Source organism: Oncorhynchus kisutch, unplaced genomic scaffold, assembly GCF_002021735.2.
Source record: "Oncorhynchus kisutch isolate 150728-3 unplaced genomic scaffold, Okis_V2 scaffold4008, whole genome shotgun sequence".
In the NCBI taxonomy this organism is placed as follows: Eukaryota; Metazoa; Chordata; class Actinopteri; order Salmoniformes; family Salmonidae; genus Oncorhynchus; species Oncorhynchus kisutch.
In genome coordinates this window covers 129,623-153,074 of record NW_022265953.1, presented here as the reverse complement: position 1 = coordinate 153,074, position 23,452 = coordinate 129,623, and the positions used below count along the sequence as shown (strand labels likewise).

Here is a 23,452-nt window from a genome sequence, read left to right as displayed (position 1 = left end):
CCAATACTATACTCTCTCATGCTCCTCCACTCGCTCAAATACTAAACCCAATACTATACTCTCTCATGCTCCTCCACTCGCTCAAATACTAAACCCAATACTATACTCTCTCATGCTCCTCCACTCGCTCAAATACTAAACCCAATACTATACTCTCTCATGCTCCTCCACTCGCTCAAATACTAAACCCAATACTATACTCTCTCATGCTCCTCCACTCACTCAAATACTAAACCCAATACTATACTCTCTCATGCTCCTCCACTCGCTCAAATACTAAACCCAATACTATACTCTCTCATGCTCCTCCACTCGCTCAAATACTAAACCCAATACTATACTCTCTCATGCTCCTCCACTCGCTCAAATACTAAACCCAATACTATACTCTCTCATGCTCCTCCACTCACTCAAATACTAAACCCAATACTATACTCTCTCATGCTCCTCCACTCGCTCAAATACTAAACCCAATACTATACTCTCTCATGCTCCTCCACTCGCTCAAATACTAAACCCAGTACTATACTCTCTCATGCTCCTCCACTCGCTCAAATACTAAACCCAATACTATACTCTCTCATGCTCCTCCACTCGCTCAAATACTAAACCCAATACTATACTCTCTCATGCTCCTCCACTCGCTCAAATACTAAACCCAATACTATACTCTCTCATGCTCCTCCACTCGCTCAAATACTAAACCCAATACTATACTCTCTCATGCTCCTCCACTCGCTTGCCTTCTTCCGCTGCTTTTCCTGGTTCTCCTACTCCCGTGCCTTCCGTTTCCTTCTCTCTTCCATCCGCCGCTTCTTGCTCCTCCTCCTTCCTTGCGACCCTCCCCTCTGGACCTGTACTCTGGTCATGAGGCATTCTTCCTTCCCCTCCTCTTCTTCCCCCATCCCCCGCTCCTGCTCCCCCCAGCCACAGACGTGTATGACCTCTGACGAGCTGGGCACCCCCGCCACAGGTGTGCTGACGAGCCACACCCATGGCACGCCTTAGGCTCGTCACAATCCTTCGCCTCGTGCTCCCCAGATCCACAAAATCTGCACTTTCTTGTGCTGCACGAGGCGAGGATGTGGCCGTAGGCCATTCAGCGCCTGCAGAATGGGGGCTGACGTGTATAAAACAACGTCCCCCTGTCAGCCTCCAGGGAGAACATAGCAGGAGGATGGTGGTAGCCACCATGTCCCTGTTATTTCATAGTGGCACATCGGCCTTTCACCTCCCACTGCTCTTGCCCTTCTCAGGATATCATCGTGTTTCTCCTCTGTATGTAGTGCCACTTCGTATGCTCCCTCCCAACGAGTTGCCTTGGAAGCATAACACGTCCTTCACCGTCAGCTTTAGAAGCCCCATCAATATTGTCCTTCCAAAAGTTTCCCGTCCTAAAGGCTCCAACTCCTTTTCCTTCCAAGCAAACCGAATCGTGTTGGCCAGCCCAATCCCAGGGACTGACCGCGTTGGTGGATTTTGCACCATCTCCGCAAGGAGAATGGCGCACCCGGCTCACGTTCTCTTCCAAAACAAGGAAAAAAGAAAATCCAAAGTGACTGAGAAACTGAAGCTAAATATATAGTGCAGACACAGGCAACTAACACATAGACAATAACACACAAAATACCCAAAGAATATGGCTGCCTAAATATGGTTCCCAATCAGAGACAACGATAAACAGCTGCCTCTAATTGAGAACCAATCTAGGCAACCATAGACATACATAACACCTAGACAGGAACAAAAACACAAATATCACCCATGTCACACTCTGACCTAACCAAAATAATAAAGAAAACAAAGAATACAAAGGTCAGGGCCTGACACATAGTCTGTCAATTTCCGCAACAACTAAGCGCGTTGAAACGTGAGGGTAGACTTCTCTGCTCTTTTGGTCCAAAACCTATCACGCTGTAACAGCATGAAGCGAACCTGTGCACATGCGCATGAACCTGTGTGAGAGCGAAGTCTACCATCTTGCTCATCACAATATCTCTGGTGCTGCTCGTGGCAACGTCATTTCTCTGAGTCTACATTTCATATACATGTTCACCAGTGATATTGGACGGTAAAAATAACCAATATTAGGTCACTTTTTATTTGGTAAAAGAAAGTGCTTGAAGCCTATACTACAGCAGGTGTCAGACATTGACCTTTTGGATGGGGGGTTCACATGCGCAGGGAAAACAAAGTCTGTCTATTGGAGGCAATAGAACCACTTCCACTTCAAACACTGCAAATTAGTCCTTAAATCCAGTCTTTGTTTGCAGTTCCAGGGATTGGTACATTTAAACTTGGTTTGCAGTCTTCTGGTTCAGGGCTTGGTATGTTGAATCTTGGATACTGTCTTATGGTAATGATTATGGTGTTGGGGTTCAGGGTTTGGTGTGTTGAATCTTGGTTCAAAGTGTTTGTGTTCAGGGTGTAGTAAGTTGAATCTTGGTTTGCAGTGTTGGGGTTCAGGGTTTGGTAAGTTGAATCTTAGTTTACAGTGTTGGGGTTCAGGGTTTGGTAAGTTGAATCTTGGTTTACAGTGTTGGGGTTCAGGGTTTGGTAAGTTGAATCTTAGTCTACAGTGTTTGGGTTCAGGGTTTGGTAAGTTGAATCTTGGTTTACAGTGTTGGGGTTCAGGGTTTGGTAAGTTGAATCTTGGTTTACAGCGTTGGTGTTCAGGGTTTGGTAAGTTGAATCTTGGTTTACAGCGTTGGGGTTCAGGGTTTGATAAGTTGAATCTTGGATTGCAGTGTTGGGGTTCAGGGTTTGGTAGACAGCATCATCTGTTCCTATATAAACCATGGTGTCTGTAGCAGGGTCATTCTCATAGTCCTGGTCCCCCTATAAAGGTAAAACAACATTAGTCCGTAATCAGTACCATCAGTAGAGTTATTAGTCCATAATCAGTACCATCAGCGGAGTCATTAGTCCATAATCAGTACCATCAGACAGTAGTTATTAGTCCATAATCAATAACATCAGACAGTGGAGTTATTAGTCCATAATCAGTACCATCAGACCGTAGTTATTAGTCCATAATCAGTATCATCAGTAGAGTCATTAGTCCATAATCAGTATCATCAGTAGAGTCATTAGTCCATAATCAGTACCATCAGTAGAGTCATTAGTCCATAATCAGTACCATCAGACAGTAGTTATTAGTCCATAATCAGTACCATCAGACAGTAGTTATTAGTCCATAATAAGTACCATCAGACAGTAGTTATTAGTCCATAATCAGTATCATCAGTAGAGTCATTAGTCCATAATCAGTATCATCAGTAGAGTCATTAGTCCATAATCAGTACCATCAGTAGAGTCATTAGTCCATAATAAGTACCATCAGACAGTAGTTATTAGTCCATAATCAGTACCATCAGACAGTAGTTATTAGTCCATAATCAGTACCATCAGGCAGTAGTTATTAGTCCATAATCAGTACCATCAGACAGTGGAGTTATTAGTCCATAATCAGTACCATCAGACAGTAGTTATTAGTCCATAATCAGTATCATCAGTAGAGTCATTAGTCCATAATCAGTACCATCAGTAGAGTCATTAGTCCATAATCAGTACCATCAGACAGTAGTTATTAGTCGATAATCAGTACCATCAGACAGTAGTTATTAGTCCATAATCAGTACCATCAGACAGTAGTTACTAGTCCATAATCAGTACCATCAGACAGTGGAGTCATTAGTCCATAATCAGTACCATCAGACAGTAGTTATTAGTCCATAATCAGTACCATCAGACAGTGGAGTCATTAGTCCATAATCAGTACCATCAGACAGTAGTCATTAGTCCATAATCAGTACCATCAGACAGTGGAGTCATTAGTCCATAATCAGTACCATCAGACAGTGGAGTCATTAGTCCATAATCAGTACCATCAGACAGTAGTCATTAGTCCATAATCAGTACCATAAGACAGTGGAGTCATTAGTCCATAATCAGTACCATCAGACAGGGGAGTCATTAGTCCATCATCAGTACCATCAGACAGTAGTTATTAGTCCATAATCAGTACCATCAGACAGTTATTAGTCCATAATCAGTACCATCAGACAGTAGTTATTAGTCCATAATCAGTACCATCAGACAGTAGTTATTAGTCCATAATCAGAACCATCAATAGAATTATTAGTCCATCATCAGAACCATCAGACAGTAGTTATTAGTCCATAATCAGAACCATCAGACAGTAGTTATTAGTCCATAATCAGTACCATCAGACAGTAGTTATTAGTCGATAATCAGTACCATCAGACAGTAGTTATTAGTCGATAATCAGTACCATCAGACAGTAGTTATTAGTCCATAATCAGTACCATCAGACAGTAGTTACTAGTCCATAATCAGTACCATCAGACAGTGGAGTCATTAGTCCATAATCAGTACCATCAGACAGTAGTTATTAGTCCATAATCAGTACCATCAGGCAGTGGAGTCATTAGTCCATAATCAGTACCATCAGACAGTAGTCATTAGTCCATAATCAGTACCATCAGACAGTGGAGTCATTAGTCCATAATCAGTACCATCAGACAGTGGAGTCATTAGTCCATAATCAGTACCATCAGACAGTAGTCATTAGTCCATAATCAGTACCATAAGACAGTGGAGTCATTAGTCCATAATCAGTACCATCAGACAGGGGAGTCATTAGTCCATCATCAGTACCATCAGACAGTAGTTATTAGTCCATAATCAGTACCATCAGACAGTTATTAGTCCATAATCAGTACCATCAGACAGTAGTTATTAGTCCATAATCAGTACCATCAGACAGTAGTTATTAGTCCATAATCAGAACCATCAATAGAATTATTAGTCCATCATCAGAACCATCAGACAGTAGTTATTAGTCCATAATCAGAACCATCAGACAGTAGTTATTAGTCCATAATCAGTACCATCAGACAGTAGTTATTAGTCCATAATCAGTACCATCAGACAGTAGTCATTAGTCCATAATCAGAACCATCAGACAGTAGTTATTAGTCCATAATCAGAACCATCAGACAGTGGAGTCATTAGTCCATAATCAGTACCATCAGAAAGTAGTTATTAGTCCATAATCAGTACCATCAGAAAGTAGTTATTAGTCCATAATCAGAACCATCAGACAGTAGTTATTTGTCCATAATCAGAACCATCAGACAGTAGTTATTAGTCCATAATCAGAACCATCAGACAGTAGAGTCATTAGTCCATAATCAGTACCATCAGACAGTAGTTATTAGTCCATAATCAGTACCATCAGTAGAGTTATTGTCCATAATCAGTACCATCAGTAGAATTATTAGTCCATAATCAGTACCATCGGACAGTAGTTATTAGTCCATAATCAGTACCATCAGACAGTAGTTATTAGTCCATAATTAGTGCCATCAGACAGTAGTTATTAGTCCATAATCTGTACCACCGGTAGTTATTCGTCCATAATCAGTACCATCAGACAGTAGTTATTAGTTCATAATCAGTACCATCAGTAGAGTTATTGTCCATAATCAGTACCATCAGTAGAATTATTAGTCCATAATCAGTACCATCAGACAGTAGTTATTAGTCCATAATCAGTACCATCAGACAGTAGTTATTAGTCCATAATCAGTACCATCAGACTGTAGTTATTAGTCCATAATCAGAACCATCAGACAGTAGTTATTAGTCCATAATCAGTACCATCAGACAGTTGTTATTAGTCCATAATCAGTACCATCAGTAGTTATTCGTCCATAATCAGTACCATCAGAAAGTAGTTATTAGTCCATAATCAGTACCATCAGTAGTTATTAGTCCATAATCAGTACCATCAGTAGAGTTATTGTCCATAATCAGTACCATCAGTAGAATTATTAGTCCATAATCAGTACCATCAGACATTAGTTATTAGTCCATAATCAGAACCATCAGACAGTAGTTATTAGTCCATAATCAGTACCATCAAACAGTAGTTATTAGTCCATAATCAGTACCATCAGACAGTAGTTATTAGTCCATAATCAGTACCATCAGAAGGTGGTTATTAGTCCATAATCAGTACCATCAGACAGTAGTTATTAGTCCATAATCAGTACCATCAGTAGTTATTAGTCCATAATCAGTACCATCAGACAGTAGTTATTAGTCCATAATCAGTACCATCAGTAGAGTTATTGTCCATAATCAGTACCATCAGTAGAATTATTAGTCCATAATCAGTACCATCGGACAGTAGTTATTAGTCCATAATCAGTACCATCAGACAGTAGTTATTAGTCCATAATCAGTACCATCAGACAGTAGTTATTAGTCCATAATCAGTACCATCGGTAGTTATTCGTCCATAATCAGTACCATCAGACAGTAGTTATTAGTCCATAATCAGTACCATCAGTAGTTATTCGTCCATAATCAGTACCATCAGGCAGTAGTTATTAGTCCATAATCAGTACCATCAGACAGTGGAGTTATTAGTCCATAATCAGTACCATCAGACAGTAGTTATTAGTCCATAATCAGTATCATCAGTAGAGTCATTAGTCCATAATCAGTATCATCAGTAGAGTCATTAGTCCATAATCAGTACCATCAGTAGAGTCATTAGTCCATAATCAGTACCATCAGACAGTAGTTATTAGTCGATAATCAGTACCATCAGACAGTAGTTATTAGTCCATAATCAGTACCATCAGACAGTAGTTACTAGTCCATAATCAGTACCATCAGACAGTGGAGTCATTAGTCCATAATCAGTACCATCAGACAGTAGTTATTAGTCCATAATCAGTACCATCAGACAGTGGAGTCATTAGTCCATAATCAGTACCATCAGACAGTAGTCATTAGTCCATAATCAGTACCATCAGACAGTGGAGTCATTAGTCCATAATCAGTACCATCAGACAGTGGTCATTAGTCCATAATCAGTACCATAAGACAGTGGAGTCATTAGTCCATAATCAGTACCATCAGACAGGGGAGTCATTAGTCCATCATCAGTACCATCAGACAGTAGTTATTAGTCCATAATCAGTACCATCAGACAGTTATTAGTCCATAATCAGTACCATCAGACCGTAGTTATTAGTCCATAATCAGTACCATCAGACAGTAGTTATTAGTCCATAATCAGAACCATCAATAGAATTATTAGTCCATCATCAGAACCATCAGACAGTAGTTATTAGTCCATAATCAGAACCATCAGACAGTAGTTATTAGTCCATAATCAGTACCATCAGACAGTAGTTATTAGTCCATAATCAGTACCATCAGACAGTAGTCATTAGTCCATAATCAGAACCATCAGACAGTAGTTATTAGTCCATAATCAGAACCATCAGACAGTGGAGTCATTAGTCCATAATCAGTACCATCAGAAAGTAGTTATTAGTCCATAATCAGTACCATCAGAAAGTAGTTATTAGTCCATAATCAGAACCATCAGACAGTAGTTATTTGTCCATAATCAGAACCATCAGACAGTAGTTATTAGTCCATAATCAGAACCATCAGACAGTAGAGTCATTAGTCCATAATCAGTACCATCAGACAGTAGTTATTAGTCCATAATCAGTACCATCAGTAGAGTTATTGTCCATAATCAGTACCATCAGTAGAATTATTAGTCCATAATCAGTACCATCAGACAGTAGTTATTAGTCCATAATCAGTACCATCAGACAGTAGTTATTAGTCCATAATTAGTGCCATCAGACAGTAGTTATTAGTCCATAATCAGTACCACCGGTAGTTATTCGTCCATAATCAGTACCATCAGACAATAGTTATTAGTTCATAATCAGTACCATCAGTAGAGTTATTGTCCATAATCAGTACCATCAGTAGAATTATTAGTCCATAATCAGTACCATCAGACAGTAGTTATTAGTCCATAATCAGTACCATCAGACAGTAGTTATTAGTCCATAATCAGTACCATCAGACAGTAGTTATTAGTCCATAATCAGAACCATCAGACAGTAGTTATTAGTCCATAATCAGTACCATCAGACAGTAGTTATTAGTCCATAATCAGTACCATCAGTAGTTATTCGTCCATAATCAGTACCATCAGAAAGTAGTTATTAGTCCATAATCAGTACCATCAGTAGTTATTAGTCCATAATCAGTACCATCAGTAGAGTTATTGTCCATAATCAGTACCATCAGTAGAATTATTAGTCCATAATCAGTACCATCAGACATTAGTTATTAGTCCATAATCAGAACCATCAGACAGTAGTTATTAGTCCATAATCAGTACCATCAAACAGTAGTTATTAGTCCATAATCAGTACCATCAGACAGTAGTTATTAGTCCATAATCGGTACCATCAGAAGGTGGTTATTAGTCCATAATCAGTACCATCAGACAGTAGTTATTAGTCCATAATCAGTACCATCAGTAGTTATTAGTCCATAATCAGTACCATCAGACAGTAGTTATTTGTCCATAATCAGTACCATCAGACAGTAGTTATTAGTCCATAATCAGAACCATCAGACAGTAGTTATTAGTCCATAATCAGTACCATCAGACAGTAGTTATTAGTCCATAATCAGTACCATCAGACAGTAGTTATTAGTCCATAATCAGTACCATCAGACAGTAGTTATTAGTCCATAATCAGTACCATCGGTAGTTATTCGTCCATAATCAGTACCATCAGACAGTAGTTATTAGTCCATAATTAGTACCATCAGACAGTAGTTATTAGTCCATAATCAGTACCACCGGTAGTTATTCGTCCATAATCAGTACCATCAGACAGTAGTTATTAGTTCATAATCAGTACCATCAGTAGAGTTATTGTCCATAATCAGTACCATCAGTAGAATTATTAGTCCATAATCAGTACCATCAGACAGAAGTTATTAGTCCATAATCAGTACCATCAGACAGTAGTTATTAGTCCATAATCAGTACCATCAGACAGTAGTTATTAGTCCATAATCAGAACCATCAGACAGTAGTTATTAGTCCATAATCAGTACCATCAGACAGTAGTTATTAGTCCATAATCAGTACCATCAGTAGTTATTCGTCCATAATCAGTACCATCAGAAAGTAGTTATTAGTCCATAATCAGTACCATCAGTAGTTATTAGTCCATAATCAGTACCATCAGTAGAGTTATTGTCCATAATCAGTACCATCAGTAGAATTATTAGTCCATAATCAGTACCATCAGACATTAGTTATTAGTCCATAATCAGAACCATCAGACAGTAGTTATTAGTCCATAATCAGTACCATCAGACAGTAGTTATTAGTCCATAATCAGTACCATCAGACAGTAGTTCTTAGTCCATAATCAGTACCATCAAACAGTAGTTATTAGTCCATAATCGGTACCATCAGACAGTAGTTATTAGTCCATAATCAGTACCATCAGAAGGTGGTTATTAGTCCATAATCAGTACCATCAGACAGTAGTTATTAGTCCATAATCAGTACCATCAGTAGTTATTAGTCCATAATCAGTACCATCAGACAGTAGTTATTAGTCCATAATCAGTACCATCAGTAGAGTTATTGTCCATAATCAGTACCATCAGTAGAATTATTAGTCCATAATCAGTACCATCAGACAGTAGTTATTAGTCCATAATCAGTACCATCAGACAGTAGTTATTAGTCCATAATCAGTACCATCAGACAGTAGTTATTAGTCCATAATCAGAACCATCAGACAGTAGTTATTAGTCCATAATCGGTACCATCAGACAGTAGTTATTAGTCCATAATCAGTACCATCAGTAGTTATTCGTCCATAATCAGTACCATCAGAAAGTAGTTATTAGTCCATAATCAGTACCATCAGTAGTTATTAGTCCATAATCAGTACCATCAGTAGAATTATTAGTCCATAATCAGTACCATCAGACATTAGTTATTAGTCCATAATCAGAACCATCAGACAGTAGTTATTAGTCCATAATCAGTACCATCAAACAGTAGTTATTAGTCCATAATCAGTACCATCAGACAGTAGTTATTAGTCCATAATCAGCACCATCAGAAGGTGGTTATTAGTCCATAATCAGTACCATCAGACAGTAGTTATTAGTCCATAATCAGTACCATCAGTAGTTATTAGTCCATAATCAGTACCATCAGACAGTAGTTATTAGTCCATAATCAGTACCGTCAGTAGAGTTATTGTCCATAATCAGTACCATCAGTAGAATTATTAGTCCATAATCAGTACCATCGGACAGTAGTTATTAGTCCATAATCAGTACCATCAGACAGTAGTTATTAGTCCATAATCAGTACATCGGTAGTTATTCGTCCATAATCAGTACCATCAGACAGTAGTTATTCGTCCATAATTAGTACCATCAGACAGTAGTTATTAGTCCATAATCAGTACCACCGGTAGTTATTCGTCCATACTCAGTACCATCAGACAGTAGTTATTAGTTCATAATCAGTACCATCAGTAGAGTTATTGTCCATAATCAGTACCATCAGTAGAATTATTAGTCCATAATCAGTACCATCAGACAGTAGTTATTAGTCCATAATCAGTACCATCAGACAGTAGTTATTAGTCCATAATCAGTACCATCAGACAGTAGTTATTAGTCCATAATCAGTACCATCAGACAGTAGTTTATTGGTCCACAATCAGAACCATCAGACAGTAGTTATTAGTCCATAATCAGTACCATCAGACAGTAGTTATTAGTCCATAATCAGTACCATCAGAAGGTGGTTATTAGTCCTAATCAGTACCATCAGACAGTAGTTATTAGTCCATAATCAGTACCATCAGTAGTTATTAGTCCATAATCAGTACCATCAGACAGTAGTTATTAGTCCATAATCAGTACCATCAGTAGAGTTATTGTCCATAATCAGTACCATCAGTAGAATTATTAGTCCATAATCAGTACCATCGGACAGTAGTTATTAGTCCATAATCAGTACCATCCAGACAGTAGTTATTAGTCCATAATCAGTACCATCAGGACAGTAGTTATTAGTCCATAATCAGTACCATCGGTAGTTTATTCGTCCATAATCAGTACCATCAGACAGTAGTTATTAGTCCATAATTAGTACCATCAGACAGTAGTTATTAGTCCATAATCAGTACCACCGGTAGTTATTCGTCCATAATCAGTACCATCAGACAGTAGTTATTAGTTCATAATCAGTACCATCAGTAGAGTTATTGTCCATAATCAGTACCATCAGTAGAATTATTAGTCCATAATCAGTACCATCAGACAGTAGTTATTAGTCCATAATCAGTACCATCAGACAGTAGTTATTAGTCCATAATCAGTACCATCAGACAGTAGTTATTAGTCCATAATCAGAACCATCAGACAGTAGTTATTAGTCCATAATCAGTACCATCAGACAGTATTATTAGTCCATAATCAGTACCATCAGTAGTTATTCGTCCATAATCAGTACCATCAGGCAGTAGTTATTAGTCCATAATCAGTACCATCAGACAGTGGAGTTATTAGTCCATAATCAGTACCATCAGACAGTAGTTATTAGTCCATAATCAGTATCATCAGTAAGTCATTAGTCCATAATCAGTACCATCAGTAGAGTTATTAGTCCATAATCAGTACCATCAGTAGAGTTATTAGTCCATAATCAGTACCATCAGACAGTAGTTATTAGTCCATAATCAGTACCATCAGACAGTAGTTATTAGTCCATAATCAGTACCATCAGAAGTAGTTATTAGTCCATAATCAGTACCATCAGACAGTAGTTATTAGTCCATAATCAGTACCATCAGTAGTTATTAGTCCATAATCAGTACCATCAGACAGTAGTTATTAGTCCATAATCAGTACCATCAGACAGTAGTTATTAGTCCATAATCAGTACCATCAGACAGTAGTTATTAGTCCATAATCAGTACCATCAGACAGTAGTTATTAGTCCATAATCAGTACCATCAGACAGTAGTTATTAGTCCATAATCAGTACCATCAGACAGTAGTTATTAGTCCATAATCAGTACCATCGGTAGTTATTCGTCCATAATCAGTACCATCAGACAGTAGTTATTAGTCCATAATCAGTACCATCAGACAGTAGTTATTAGTCCATAATCAGTACCATCAGTAGTTATTAGTCCATAATCAGTACCATCAGACAGTAGTTATTAGTCCATAATCAGTACCATCAGTAGAGTTATTGTCCATAATCAGTACCATCAGTAGAATTATTAGTCCATAATCAGTACCATCAGACAGTAGTTATTAGTCCATAATCAGTACCATCAGACAGTAGTTATTAGTCCATAATCAGTACCATCAGACAGTAGTTATTAGTCCATAATCAGTACCATCAGACAGTAGTTATTAGTCCATAATCAGTACCATCAGACAGTAGTTATTAGTCCATAATCAGTACCATCAGTAGTTATTAGTCCATAATCAGTACCATCAGACAGTAGTTATTAGTCCATAATCAGTACCATCAGACAGTAGTTATTAGTCCATAATCAGTACCATCAGACAGTAGTTATTAGTCCATAATCAGTACCATCAGACAGTAGTTATTAGTCCATAATCAGTACCATCAGACAGTAGTTATTAGTCCATAATCAGTACCATCAGAAGTGGTTATTAGTCCATAATCAGTACCATCAGACAGTAGTTATTAGTCCATAATCAGTACCATCAGTAGTTATTAGTCCATAATCAGTACCATCAGACAGTAGTTATTAGTCCATAATCAGTACCATCAGTAGAGTTATTGTCCATAATCAGTACCATCAGTAGAATTATTAGTCCATAATCAGTACCATCAGACAGTAGTTATTAGTCCATAATCAGTACCATCAGACAGTAGTTATTAGTCCATAATCAGTACCATCAGACAGTAGTTATTAGTCCATAATCAGTACCATCGGTAGTTATTAGTCCATAATCAGTACCATCAGACAGTAGTTATTAGTCCATAATTAGTACCATCAGACAGTAGTTATTAGTCCATAATCAGTACCACCGGTAGTTATTCGTCCATAATCAGTACCATCAGACAGTAGTTATTAGTTCATAATCAGTACCATCAGTAGAGTTATTGTCCATAATCAGTACCATCAGTAGAATTATTAGTCCATAATCAGTACCATCAGACAGTAGTTATTAGTCCATAATCAGTACCATCAGACAGTAGTTATTAGTCCATAATCAGTACCATCAGACAGTAGTTATTAGTCCATAATCAGAACCATCAGACAGTAGTTATTAGTCCATAATCAGTACCATCAGACAGTAGTTATTAGTCCATAATCAGTACCATCAGTAGTTATTCGTCCATAATCAGTACCATCAGGCAGTAGTTATTAGTCCATAATCAGTACCATCAGACAGTGGAGTTATTAGTCCATAATCAGTACCATCAGACAGTAGTTATTAGTCCATAATCAGTATCATCAGTAGAGTCATTAGTCCATAATCAGTATCATCAGTAGAGTCATTAGTCCATAATCAGTACCATCAGTAGAGTCATTAGTCCATAATCAGTACCATCAGACAGTAGTTATTAGTCCATAATCAGTACCATCAGACAGTAGTTATTAGTCCATAATCAGTACCATCAGAAGGTGGTTATTAGTCCATAATCAGTACCATCAGACAGTAGTTATTAGTCCATAATCAGTACCATCAGTAGTTATTAGTCCATAATCAGTACCATCAGACAGTAGTTATTTGTCCATAATCAGTACCATCAGACAGTAGTTATTAGTCCATAATCAGAACCATCAGACAGTAGTTATTAGTCCATAATCAGTACCATCAGACAGTAGTTATTAGTCCATAATCAGTACCATCAGACAGTAGTTATTAGTCCATAATCAGTACCATCAGACAGTAGTTATTAGTCCATAATCAGTACCATCGGTAGTTATTAGTCCATAATCAGTACCATCAGACAGTAGTTATTAGTCCATAATCAGTACCATCAGTAGAATTATTAGTCCATAATCAGTACCACCGGTAGTTATTCGTCCATAATCAGTACCATCAGACAGTAGTTATTAGTTCATAATCAGTACCATCAGTAGAGTTATTGTCCATAATCAGTACCATCAGTAGAATTATTAGTCCATAATCAGTACCATCAGACAGTAGTTATTAGTCCATAATCAGTACCATCAGACAGTAGTTATTAGTCCATAATCAGTACCATCAGACAGTAGTTATTAGTCCATAATCAGAACCATCAGACAGTAGTTATTAGTCCATAATCAGTACCATCAGACAGTAGTTATTAGTCCATAATCAGTACCATCAGTAGTTATTCGTCCATAATCAGTACCATCAGAAAGTAGTTATTAGTCCATAATCAGTACCATCAGTAGTTATTAGTCCATAATCAGTACCATCAGTAGAGTTATTGTCCATAATCAGTACCATCAGTAGAATTATTAGTCCATAATCAGTACCATCAGACATTAGTTATTAGTCCATAATCAGAACCATCAGACAGTAGTTATTAGTCCATAATCAGTACCATCAGACAGTAGTTATTAGTCCATAATCAGTACCATCAGACAGTAGTTATTAGTCCATAATCAGTACCATCAAACAGTAGTTATTAGTCCATAATCAGTACCATCAGACAGTAGTTATTAGTCCATAATCAGTACCATCAGAAGTGGTTATTAGTCCATAATCAGTACCATCAGACAGTAGTTATTAGTCCATAATCAGTACCATCAGTAGTTATTAGTCCATAATCAGTACCATCAGACAGTAGTTATTAGTCCATAATCAGTACCATCAGTAGAGTTATTGTCCATAATCAGTACCATCAGTAGAATTATTAGTCCATAATCAGTACCATCAGACAGTAGTTATTAGTCCATAATCAGTACCATCAGACAGTAGTTATTAGTCCATAATCAGTACCATCAGACAGTAGTTATTAGTCCATAATCAGTACCATCAGACAGTAGTTATTAGTCCATAATCAGTACCATCAGACAGTAGTTATTAGTCCATAATCAGTACCATCAGTAGTTATTGGTCCATAATCAGTACCATCAGAAAGTAGTTATTAGTCCATAATCAGTACCATCAGTAGTTATTAGTCCATAATCAGTACCATCAGTAGAATTATTAGTCCATAATCAGTACCATCAGACATTAGTTATTAGTCCATAATCAGTACCATCAGACAGTAGTTATTAGTCCATAATCAGTACCATCAAACAGTAGTTATTAGTCCATAATCAGTACCATCAGACAGTAGTTATTAGTCCATAATCAGTACCATCAGAAGTGGTTATTAGTCCATAATCAGTACCATCAGACAGTAGTTATTAGTCCATAATCAGTACCATCAGTAGTTATTAGTCCATAATCAGTACCATCAGACAGTAGTTATTAGTCCATAATCAGTACCATCAGTAGAGTTATTGTCCATAATCAGTACCATCAGTAGAATTATTAGTCCATAATCAGTACCATCAGACAGTAGTTATTAGTCCATAATCAGTACCATCAGACAGTAGTTATTAGTCCATAATCAGTACCATCAGTAGTTATTAGTCCATAATCAGTACCATCAGACAGTAGTTATTAGTCCATAATCAGTACCATCAGACAGTAGTTATTAGTCCATAATCAGTACCATCAGTAGTTATTAGTCCATAATCAGTACCATCAGACAGTAGTTATTAGTCCATAATCAGTACCATCAGTAGAGTTATTGTCCATAATCAGTACCATCAGTAGAATTATTAGTCCATAATCAGTACCATCAGACAGTAGTTATTAGTCCATAATCAGTACCATCAGACAGTAGTTATTAGTCCATAATCAGTACCATCAGACAGTAGTTATTAGTCCATAATCAGTACCATCAGACAGTAGTTATTAGTCCATAATCAGTACCATCAGACAGTAGTTATTAGTCCATAATCAGTACCATCAGACAGTAGTTATTAGTCCATAATCAGTACCATCAGAAGTGTTATTAGTCCATAATCAGTACCATCAGACAGTAGTTATTAGTCCATAATCAGTACCATCAGTAGTTATTAGTCCATAATCAGTACCATCAGACAGTAGTTATTAGTCCATAATCAGTACCATCAGTAGAGTTATTGTCCATAATCAGTACCATCAGTAGAATTATTAGTCCATAATCAGTACCATCGGACAGTAGTTATTAGTCCATAATCAGTACCATCAGACAGTAGTTATTAGTCCATAATCAGTACCATCAGACAGTAGTTATTAGTCCATAATCAGTACCATCGGTAGTTATTCGTCCATAATCAGTACCATCAGTAGAATTATTAGTCCATAATCAGTACCATCAGACAGTAGTTATTAGTCCATAATCAGTACCATCAGACAGTAGTTATTAGTCCATAATCAGTACCATCAGACAGTAGTTATTAGTCCATAATCAGAACCATCAGACAGTAGTTATTAGTCCATAATCAGTACCATCAGACAGTAGTTATTAGTCCATAATCAGTACCATCAGTAGTTATTCGTCCATAATCAGTACCATCAGGCAGTAGTTATTAGTCCATAATCAGTACCATCAGACAGTGGAGTTATTAGTCCATAATCAGTACCATCAGACAGTAGTTATTAGTCCATAATCAGTATCATCAGTAGAGTCATTAGTCCATAATCAGTACCATCAGTAGAGTTATTAGTCCATAATCAGTACCATCAGTAGAGTTATTAGTCCATAATCAGTACCATCAGACAGTAGTTATTAGTCCATAATCAGTACCATCAGACAGTAGTTATTAGTCCATAATCAGTACCATCAGACAGTAGTTATTAGTCCATAATCAGTACCATCAGACAGTGGAGTCATTAGTCCATAATCAGTACCATCAGACAGTAGTTATTAGTCCATAATCAGTACCATCAGACAGTAGTTATTAGTCCATAATCAGTACCATCAGACAGTAGTTATTAGTCCATAATCAGTACCATCAGACAGTAGTTATTAGTCCATAATCAGTACCATCAGACAGTAGTCATTAGTCCATAATCAGTACCATAAGACAGTAGTCATTAGTCCATAATCAGTACCATCAGACAGGGAGTCATTAGTCCATAATCAGTACCATCAGACAGTAGTTATTAGTCCATAATCAGTACCATCAGACAGGTATTAGTCCATAATCAGTACCATCAGACCGTAGTTATTAGTCCATAATCAGTACCATCAGACAGTAGTTATTAGTCCATAATCAGTACCATCAATAGTTATTAGTCCATAATCAGTACCATCAGACAGTAGTTATTAGTCCATAATCAGTACCATCAGACAGTAGTTATTAGTCCATAATCAGTACCATCAGACAGTAGTTATTAGTCCATAATCAGTACCATCAGACAGTAGTATTAGTCCATAATCAGAACCATCAGACAGTAGTTATTAGTCCATAATCAGTACCATCAGACAGTGGAGTCATTAGTCCATAATCAGTACCATCAGAAAGTAGTTATTAGTCCATAATCAGTACCATCAGAAAGTAGTTATTAGTCCATAATCAGAACCATCAGACAGTAGTTATTAGTCCATAATCAGTACCATCAGACAGTAGTTATTAGTCCATAATCAGAACCATCAGACAGTAGAGTATTAGTCCATAATCAGTACCATCAGACAGTAGTTATTAGTCCATAATCAGTACCATCAGTAGAGTTATTGTCCATAATCAGTACCATCAGTAGAATTATTAGTCCATAATCAGTACCATCAGACAGTAGTTATTAGTCCATAATCAGTACCATCAGACAGTAGTTATTAGTCCATAATCAGTACCATCAGACAGTAGTTATTAGTCCATAATCAGTACCACGGTAGTTATTCGTCCATAATCAGTACCATCAGACAATAGTTATTAGTTCATAATCAGTACCATCAGTAGAGTTATTGTCCATAATCAGTACCATCAGTAGAATTATTAGTCCATAATCAGTACCATCAGACAGTAGTTATTAGTCCATAATCAGTACCATCAGACAGTAGTTATTAGTCCATAATCAGTACCATCAGACAGTAGTTATTAGTCCATAATCAGAACCATCAGACAGTAGTTATTAGTCCATAATCAGTACCATCAGACAGTAGTTATTAGTCCATAATCAGTACCATCAGTAGTTATTCGTCCATAATCAGTACCATCAGAAAGTAGTTATTAGTCCATAATCAGTACCATCAGTAGTTATTAGTCCATAATCAGTACCATCAGTAGAGTTATTGTCCATAATCAGTACCATCAGTAGAATTATTAGTCCATAATCAGTACCATCAGACATTAGTTATTAGTCCATAATCAGAACCATCAGACAGTAGTTATTAGTCCATAATCAGTACCATCAAACAGTAGTTATTAGTCCATAATCAGTACCATCAGACAGTAGTTATTAGTCCATAATCAGTACCATCAGAAGGTGGTTATTAGTCCATAATCAGTACCATCAGACAGTAGTTATTAGTCCATAATCAGTACCATCAGTAGTTATTAGTCCATAATCAGTACCATCAGACAGTAGTTATTAGTCCATAATCAGTACCATCAGACAGTAGTTATTAGTCCATAATCAGTACCATCAGACAGTAGTTATTAGTCCATAATCAGTACCATCAGACAGTAGTTATTAGTCCATAATCAGTACCATCAGACAGTAGTTATTAGTCCATAATCAGTACCATCAGACAGTAGTTATTAGTCCATAATCAGTACCATCGGTAGTTATTCGTCCATAATCAGTACCATCAGACAGTAGTTATTAGTCCATAATTAGTACCATCAGACAGTAGTTATTAGTCCATAATCAGTACCACCGGTAGTTATTCGTCCATAATCAGTACCATCAGACAGTAGTTATTAGTTCATAATCAGTACCATCAGTAGAGTTATTGTCCATAATCAGTACCATCAGTAGAATTATTAGTCCATAATCAGTACCATCAGACAGTAGTTATTAGTCCATAATCAGTACCATCAGACAGTAGTTATTAGTCCATAATCAGTACCATCAGACAGTAGTTATTAGTCCATAATCAGAACCATCAGACAGTAGTTATTAGTCCATAATCAGTACCATCAGACAGTAGTTATTAGTCCATAATCAGTACCATCAGTAGTTATTCGTCCATAATCAGTACCATCAGAAAGTAGTTATTAGTCCATAATCAGTACCATCAGTAGTTATTAGTCCATAATCAGTACCATCAGTAGAGTTATTGTCCATAATCAGTACCATCAGTAGAATTATTAGTCCATAATCAGTACCATCAGACATTAGTTATTAGTCCATAATCAGTACCATCAGACAGTAGTTATTAGTCCATAATCAGTACCATCAGACAGTAGTTATTAGTCCATAATCAGTACCATCAGACAGTAGTTATTAGTCCATAATCAGTACCATCAACAGTAGTTATTAGTCCATAATCAGTACCATCAGACAGTAGTTATTAGTCCATAATCAGTACCATCAGAGGTGGTTATTAGTCCATAATCAGTACCATCAGACAGTAGTTATTAGTCCATAATCAGTACCATCAGTAGTTATTAGTCCATAATCAGTACCATCAGACAGTAGTTATTAGTCCATAATCAGTACCATCAGTAGAGTTATTGTCCATAATCAGTACCATCAGTAGAATTATTAGTCCATAATCAGTACCATCAGACAGTAGTTATTAGTCCATAATCAGTACCATCAGACAGTAGTTATTAGTCCATAATCAGTACCATCAGACAGTAGTTATTAGTCCATAATCAGTACCATCAGACAGTAGTTATTAGTCCATAATCAGTACCATCAGACAGTAGTTATTAGTCCATAATCAGTACCATCAGTAGTTATTAGTCCATAATCAGTACCATCAGAAGTAGTTATTAGTCCATAATCAGTACCATCAGTAGTTATTAGTCCATAATCAGTACCATCAGTAGAATTATTAGTCCATAATCAGTACCATCAGACAGTAGTTATTAGTCCATAATCAGTACCATCAGACAGTAGTTATTAGTCCATAATCAGTACCATCAGACAGTAGTTATTAGTCCATAATCAGTACCATCAGACAGTAGTTATTAGTCCATAATCAGTACCATCAGAAGTAGTTATTAGTCCATAATCAGTACCATCAGACAGTAGTTATTAGTCCATAATCAGTACCATCAGTAGTTATTAGTCCATAATCAGTACCATCAGACAGTAGTTATTAGTCCATAATCAGTACCATCAGTAGAATTATTAGTCCATAATCAGTACCATCGGACAGTAGTTATTAGTCCATAATCAGTACCATCAGACAGTAGTTATTAGTCCATAATCAGTACCATCAGTAGTTATTCGTCCATAATCAGTACCATCAGACAGTAGTTATTCGTCCATAATTAGTACCATCAGACAGTAGTTATTAGTCCATAATCAGTACCACCAGTAGTTATTCGTCCATAATCAGTACCATCAGACAGTAGTTATTAGTCCATAATCAGTACCATCAGTAGAGTTATTGTCCATAATCAGTACCATCAGTAGAATTATTAGTCCATAATCAGTACCATCAGACAGTAGTTATTAGTCCATAATCAGTACCATCAGACAGTAGTTATTAGTCCATAATCAGTACCATCAGACAGTAGTTATTAGTCCATAATCAGAACCATCAGACAGTAGTTATTAGTCCATAATCAGTACCATCAGACAGTAGTTATTAGTCCATAATCAGTACCATCAGTAGTTATTCGTCCATAATCAGTACCATCAGAAAGTAGTTATTAGTCCATAATCAGTACCATCAGTAGTTATTAGTCCATAATCAGTACCATCAGTAGAGTTATTGTCCATAATCAGTACCATCAGTAGAATTATTAGTCCATAATCAGTACCATCAGACATTAGTTATTAGTCCATAATCAGAACCATCAGACAGTAGTTATTAGTCCATAATCAGTACCATCAGACAGTAGTTATTAGTCCATAATCAGTACCATCAGACAGTAGTTATTAGTCCATAATCAGTACCATCAAACAGTAGTTATTAGTCCATAATCAGTACCATCAGACAGTAGTTATTAGTCCATAATCAGTACCATCAGAAGTGGTTATTAGTCCATAATCAGTACCATCAGACAGTAGTTATTAGTCCATAATCAGTACCATCAGTAGTTATTAGTCCATAATCAGTACCATCAGACAGTAGTTATTAGTCCATAATCAGTACCATCAGTAGAGTTATTGTCCATAATCAGTACCATCAGTAGAATTATTAGTCCATAATCAGTACCATCAGACAGTAGTTATTAGTCCATAATCAGTACCATCAGACAGTAGTTATTGTCCATAATCAGTACCATCAGTAGAATTATTAGTCCATAATCAGTACCATCAGACAGTAGTTATTAGTCCATAATCAGTACCATCAGACAGTAGTTATTAGTCCATAATCAGTACCATCAGACAGTAGTTATTAGTCCATAATCAGTACCATCAGTAGTTATTAGTCCATAATCAGTACCATCAGACAGTAGTTATTAGTCCATAATCAGTACCATCAGTAGAGTTATTGTCCATAATCAGTACCATCAGTAGAATTATTAGTCCATAATCAGTACCATCAGACAGTAGTTATTAGTCCATAATCAGTACCATCAGACAGTAGTTATTAGTCCATAATCAGTACCATCAGACAGTAGTTATTAGTCCATAATCAGTACCATCAGACAGTAGTTATTAGTCCATAATCAGTACCATCAGACAGTAGTTATTAGTCCATAATCAGTACCATCAGAAGGTAGTTATTAGTCCATAATCAGTACCATCAGACAGTAGTTATTAGTCCATAATCAGTACCATCAGTAGTTATTAGTCCATAATCAGTACCATCAGACAGTAGTTATTAGTCCATAATCAGTACCATCAGTAGAGTTATTGTCCATAATCAGTACCATCAGTAGAATTATTAGTCCATAATCAGTACCATCAGACAGTAGTTATTAGTCCATAATCAGTACCATCAGACAGTAGTTATTAGTCCATAATCAGTACCATCAGTAGAATTATTAGTCCATAATCAGTACCATCAGACAGTAGTTATTAGTCCATAATCAGTACCATCAGACAGTAGTTATTAGTCCATAATTAGTACCATCAGACAGTAGTTATTAGTCCATAATCAGTACCATCAGACAGTAGTTATTAGTCCATAATCAGTACCATCAGACAGTAGTTATTAGTCCATAATCAGTACCATCAGAAGTAGTTATTAGTCCATAATCAGTACCATCAGACAGTAGTTATTAGTCCATAATCAGTACCATCAGTAGTTATTAGTCCATAATCAGTACCATCAGACAGTAGTTATTAGTCCATAATCAGTACCATCAGTAGAGTTATTGTCCATAATCAGTACCATCAGTAGAATTATTAGTCCATAATCAGTACCATCAGACAGTAGTTATTAGTCCATAATCAGTACCATCAGACAGTAGTTATTAGTCCATAATCAGTACCATCAGACAGTAGTTATTAGTCCATAATCAGTACCATCAGTAGTTATTAGTCCATAATCAGTACCATCAGACAGTAGTTATTAGTCCATAATCAGTACCATCAGACAGTAGTTATTAGTCCATAATCAGTACCATCAGTAGTTATTAGTCCATAATCAGTACCATCAGACAGTAGTTATTAGTCCATAATCAGTACCATCAGTAGAGTTATTGTCCATAATCAGTACCATCAGTAGAATTATTAGTCCATAATCAGTACCATCAGACAGTAGTTATTAGTCCATAATCAGTACCATCAGACAGTAGTTATTAGTCCATAATCAGTACCATCAGACAGTAGTTATTAGTCCATAATCAGTACCATCAGACAGTAGTTATTAGTCCATAATCAGTACCATCAGACAGTAGTTATTAGTCCATAATCAGTACCATCAGTAGTTATTCGTCCATAATCAGTACCATCAGACAGTAGTTATTAGTCCATAATCAGTACCATCAGACAGTAGTTATTAGTCCATAATCAGTACCATCAGACAGTAGTTATTAGTCCATAATCAGTACCATCAGTAGAGTTATTAGTCCATAATCAGTACCATCAGTAGAGTTATTAGTCCATAATCAGTACCATCAGTAGAGTCATTAGTCCATAATCAGTACCATCAGACAGTAGTTATTAGTCCATAATCAGTACCATCAGACAGTAGTTATTAGTCCATAATCAGTACCATCAGACAGTAGTTATTAGTCCATAATCAGTACCATCAGACAGTAGTTATTAGTCCATAATCAGTACCATCAGACAGTAGTTATTAGTCCATAATCAGTACCATCAGACAGTAGTTATTAGTCCATAATCAGTACCATCAGACAGTAGTTATTAGTCCATAATCAGTACCATCAGACAGTAGTTATTAGTCCATAATCAGTACCATCAGACAGTAGTTATTAGTCCATAATCA

At 36.7% G+C, this 23,452-nt stretch overlaps 1 protein-coding gene across 2 annotated transcripts in view; it reads right to left on the bottom strand.

Moving 5' to 3' along the window:
• Positions 1–885: 885 nt before the first annotated feature.
• The window catches only part of LOC116373019 (polymeric immunoglobulin receptor-like), an 81,231-nt gene continuing 58,664 nt past the window's right edge, over positions 886–23,452 (bottom strand). The window contains exon 6 of one of the 2 annotated variants that reach the window (XM_031821682.1): positions 886–2,838. In XM_031821682.1, coding sequence (XP_031677542.1) covers positions 2,569–2,838 — 270 coding nt within the window. In that variant the 3' untranslated portion in view covers positions 886–2,568. The remainder of the gene's footprint in view (positions 2,839–23,452) is intronic. The other variant, XM_031821683.1, reaches the window with a different exon arrangement.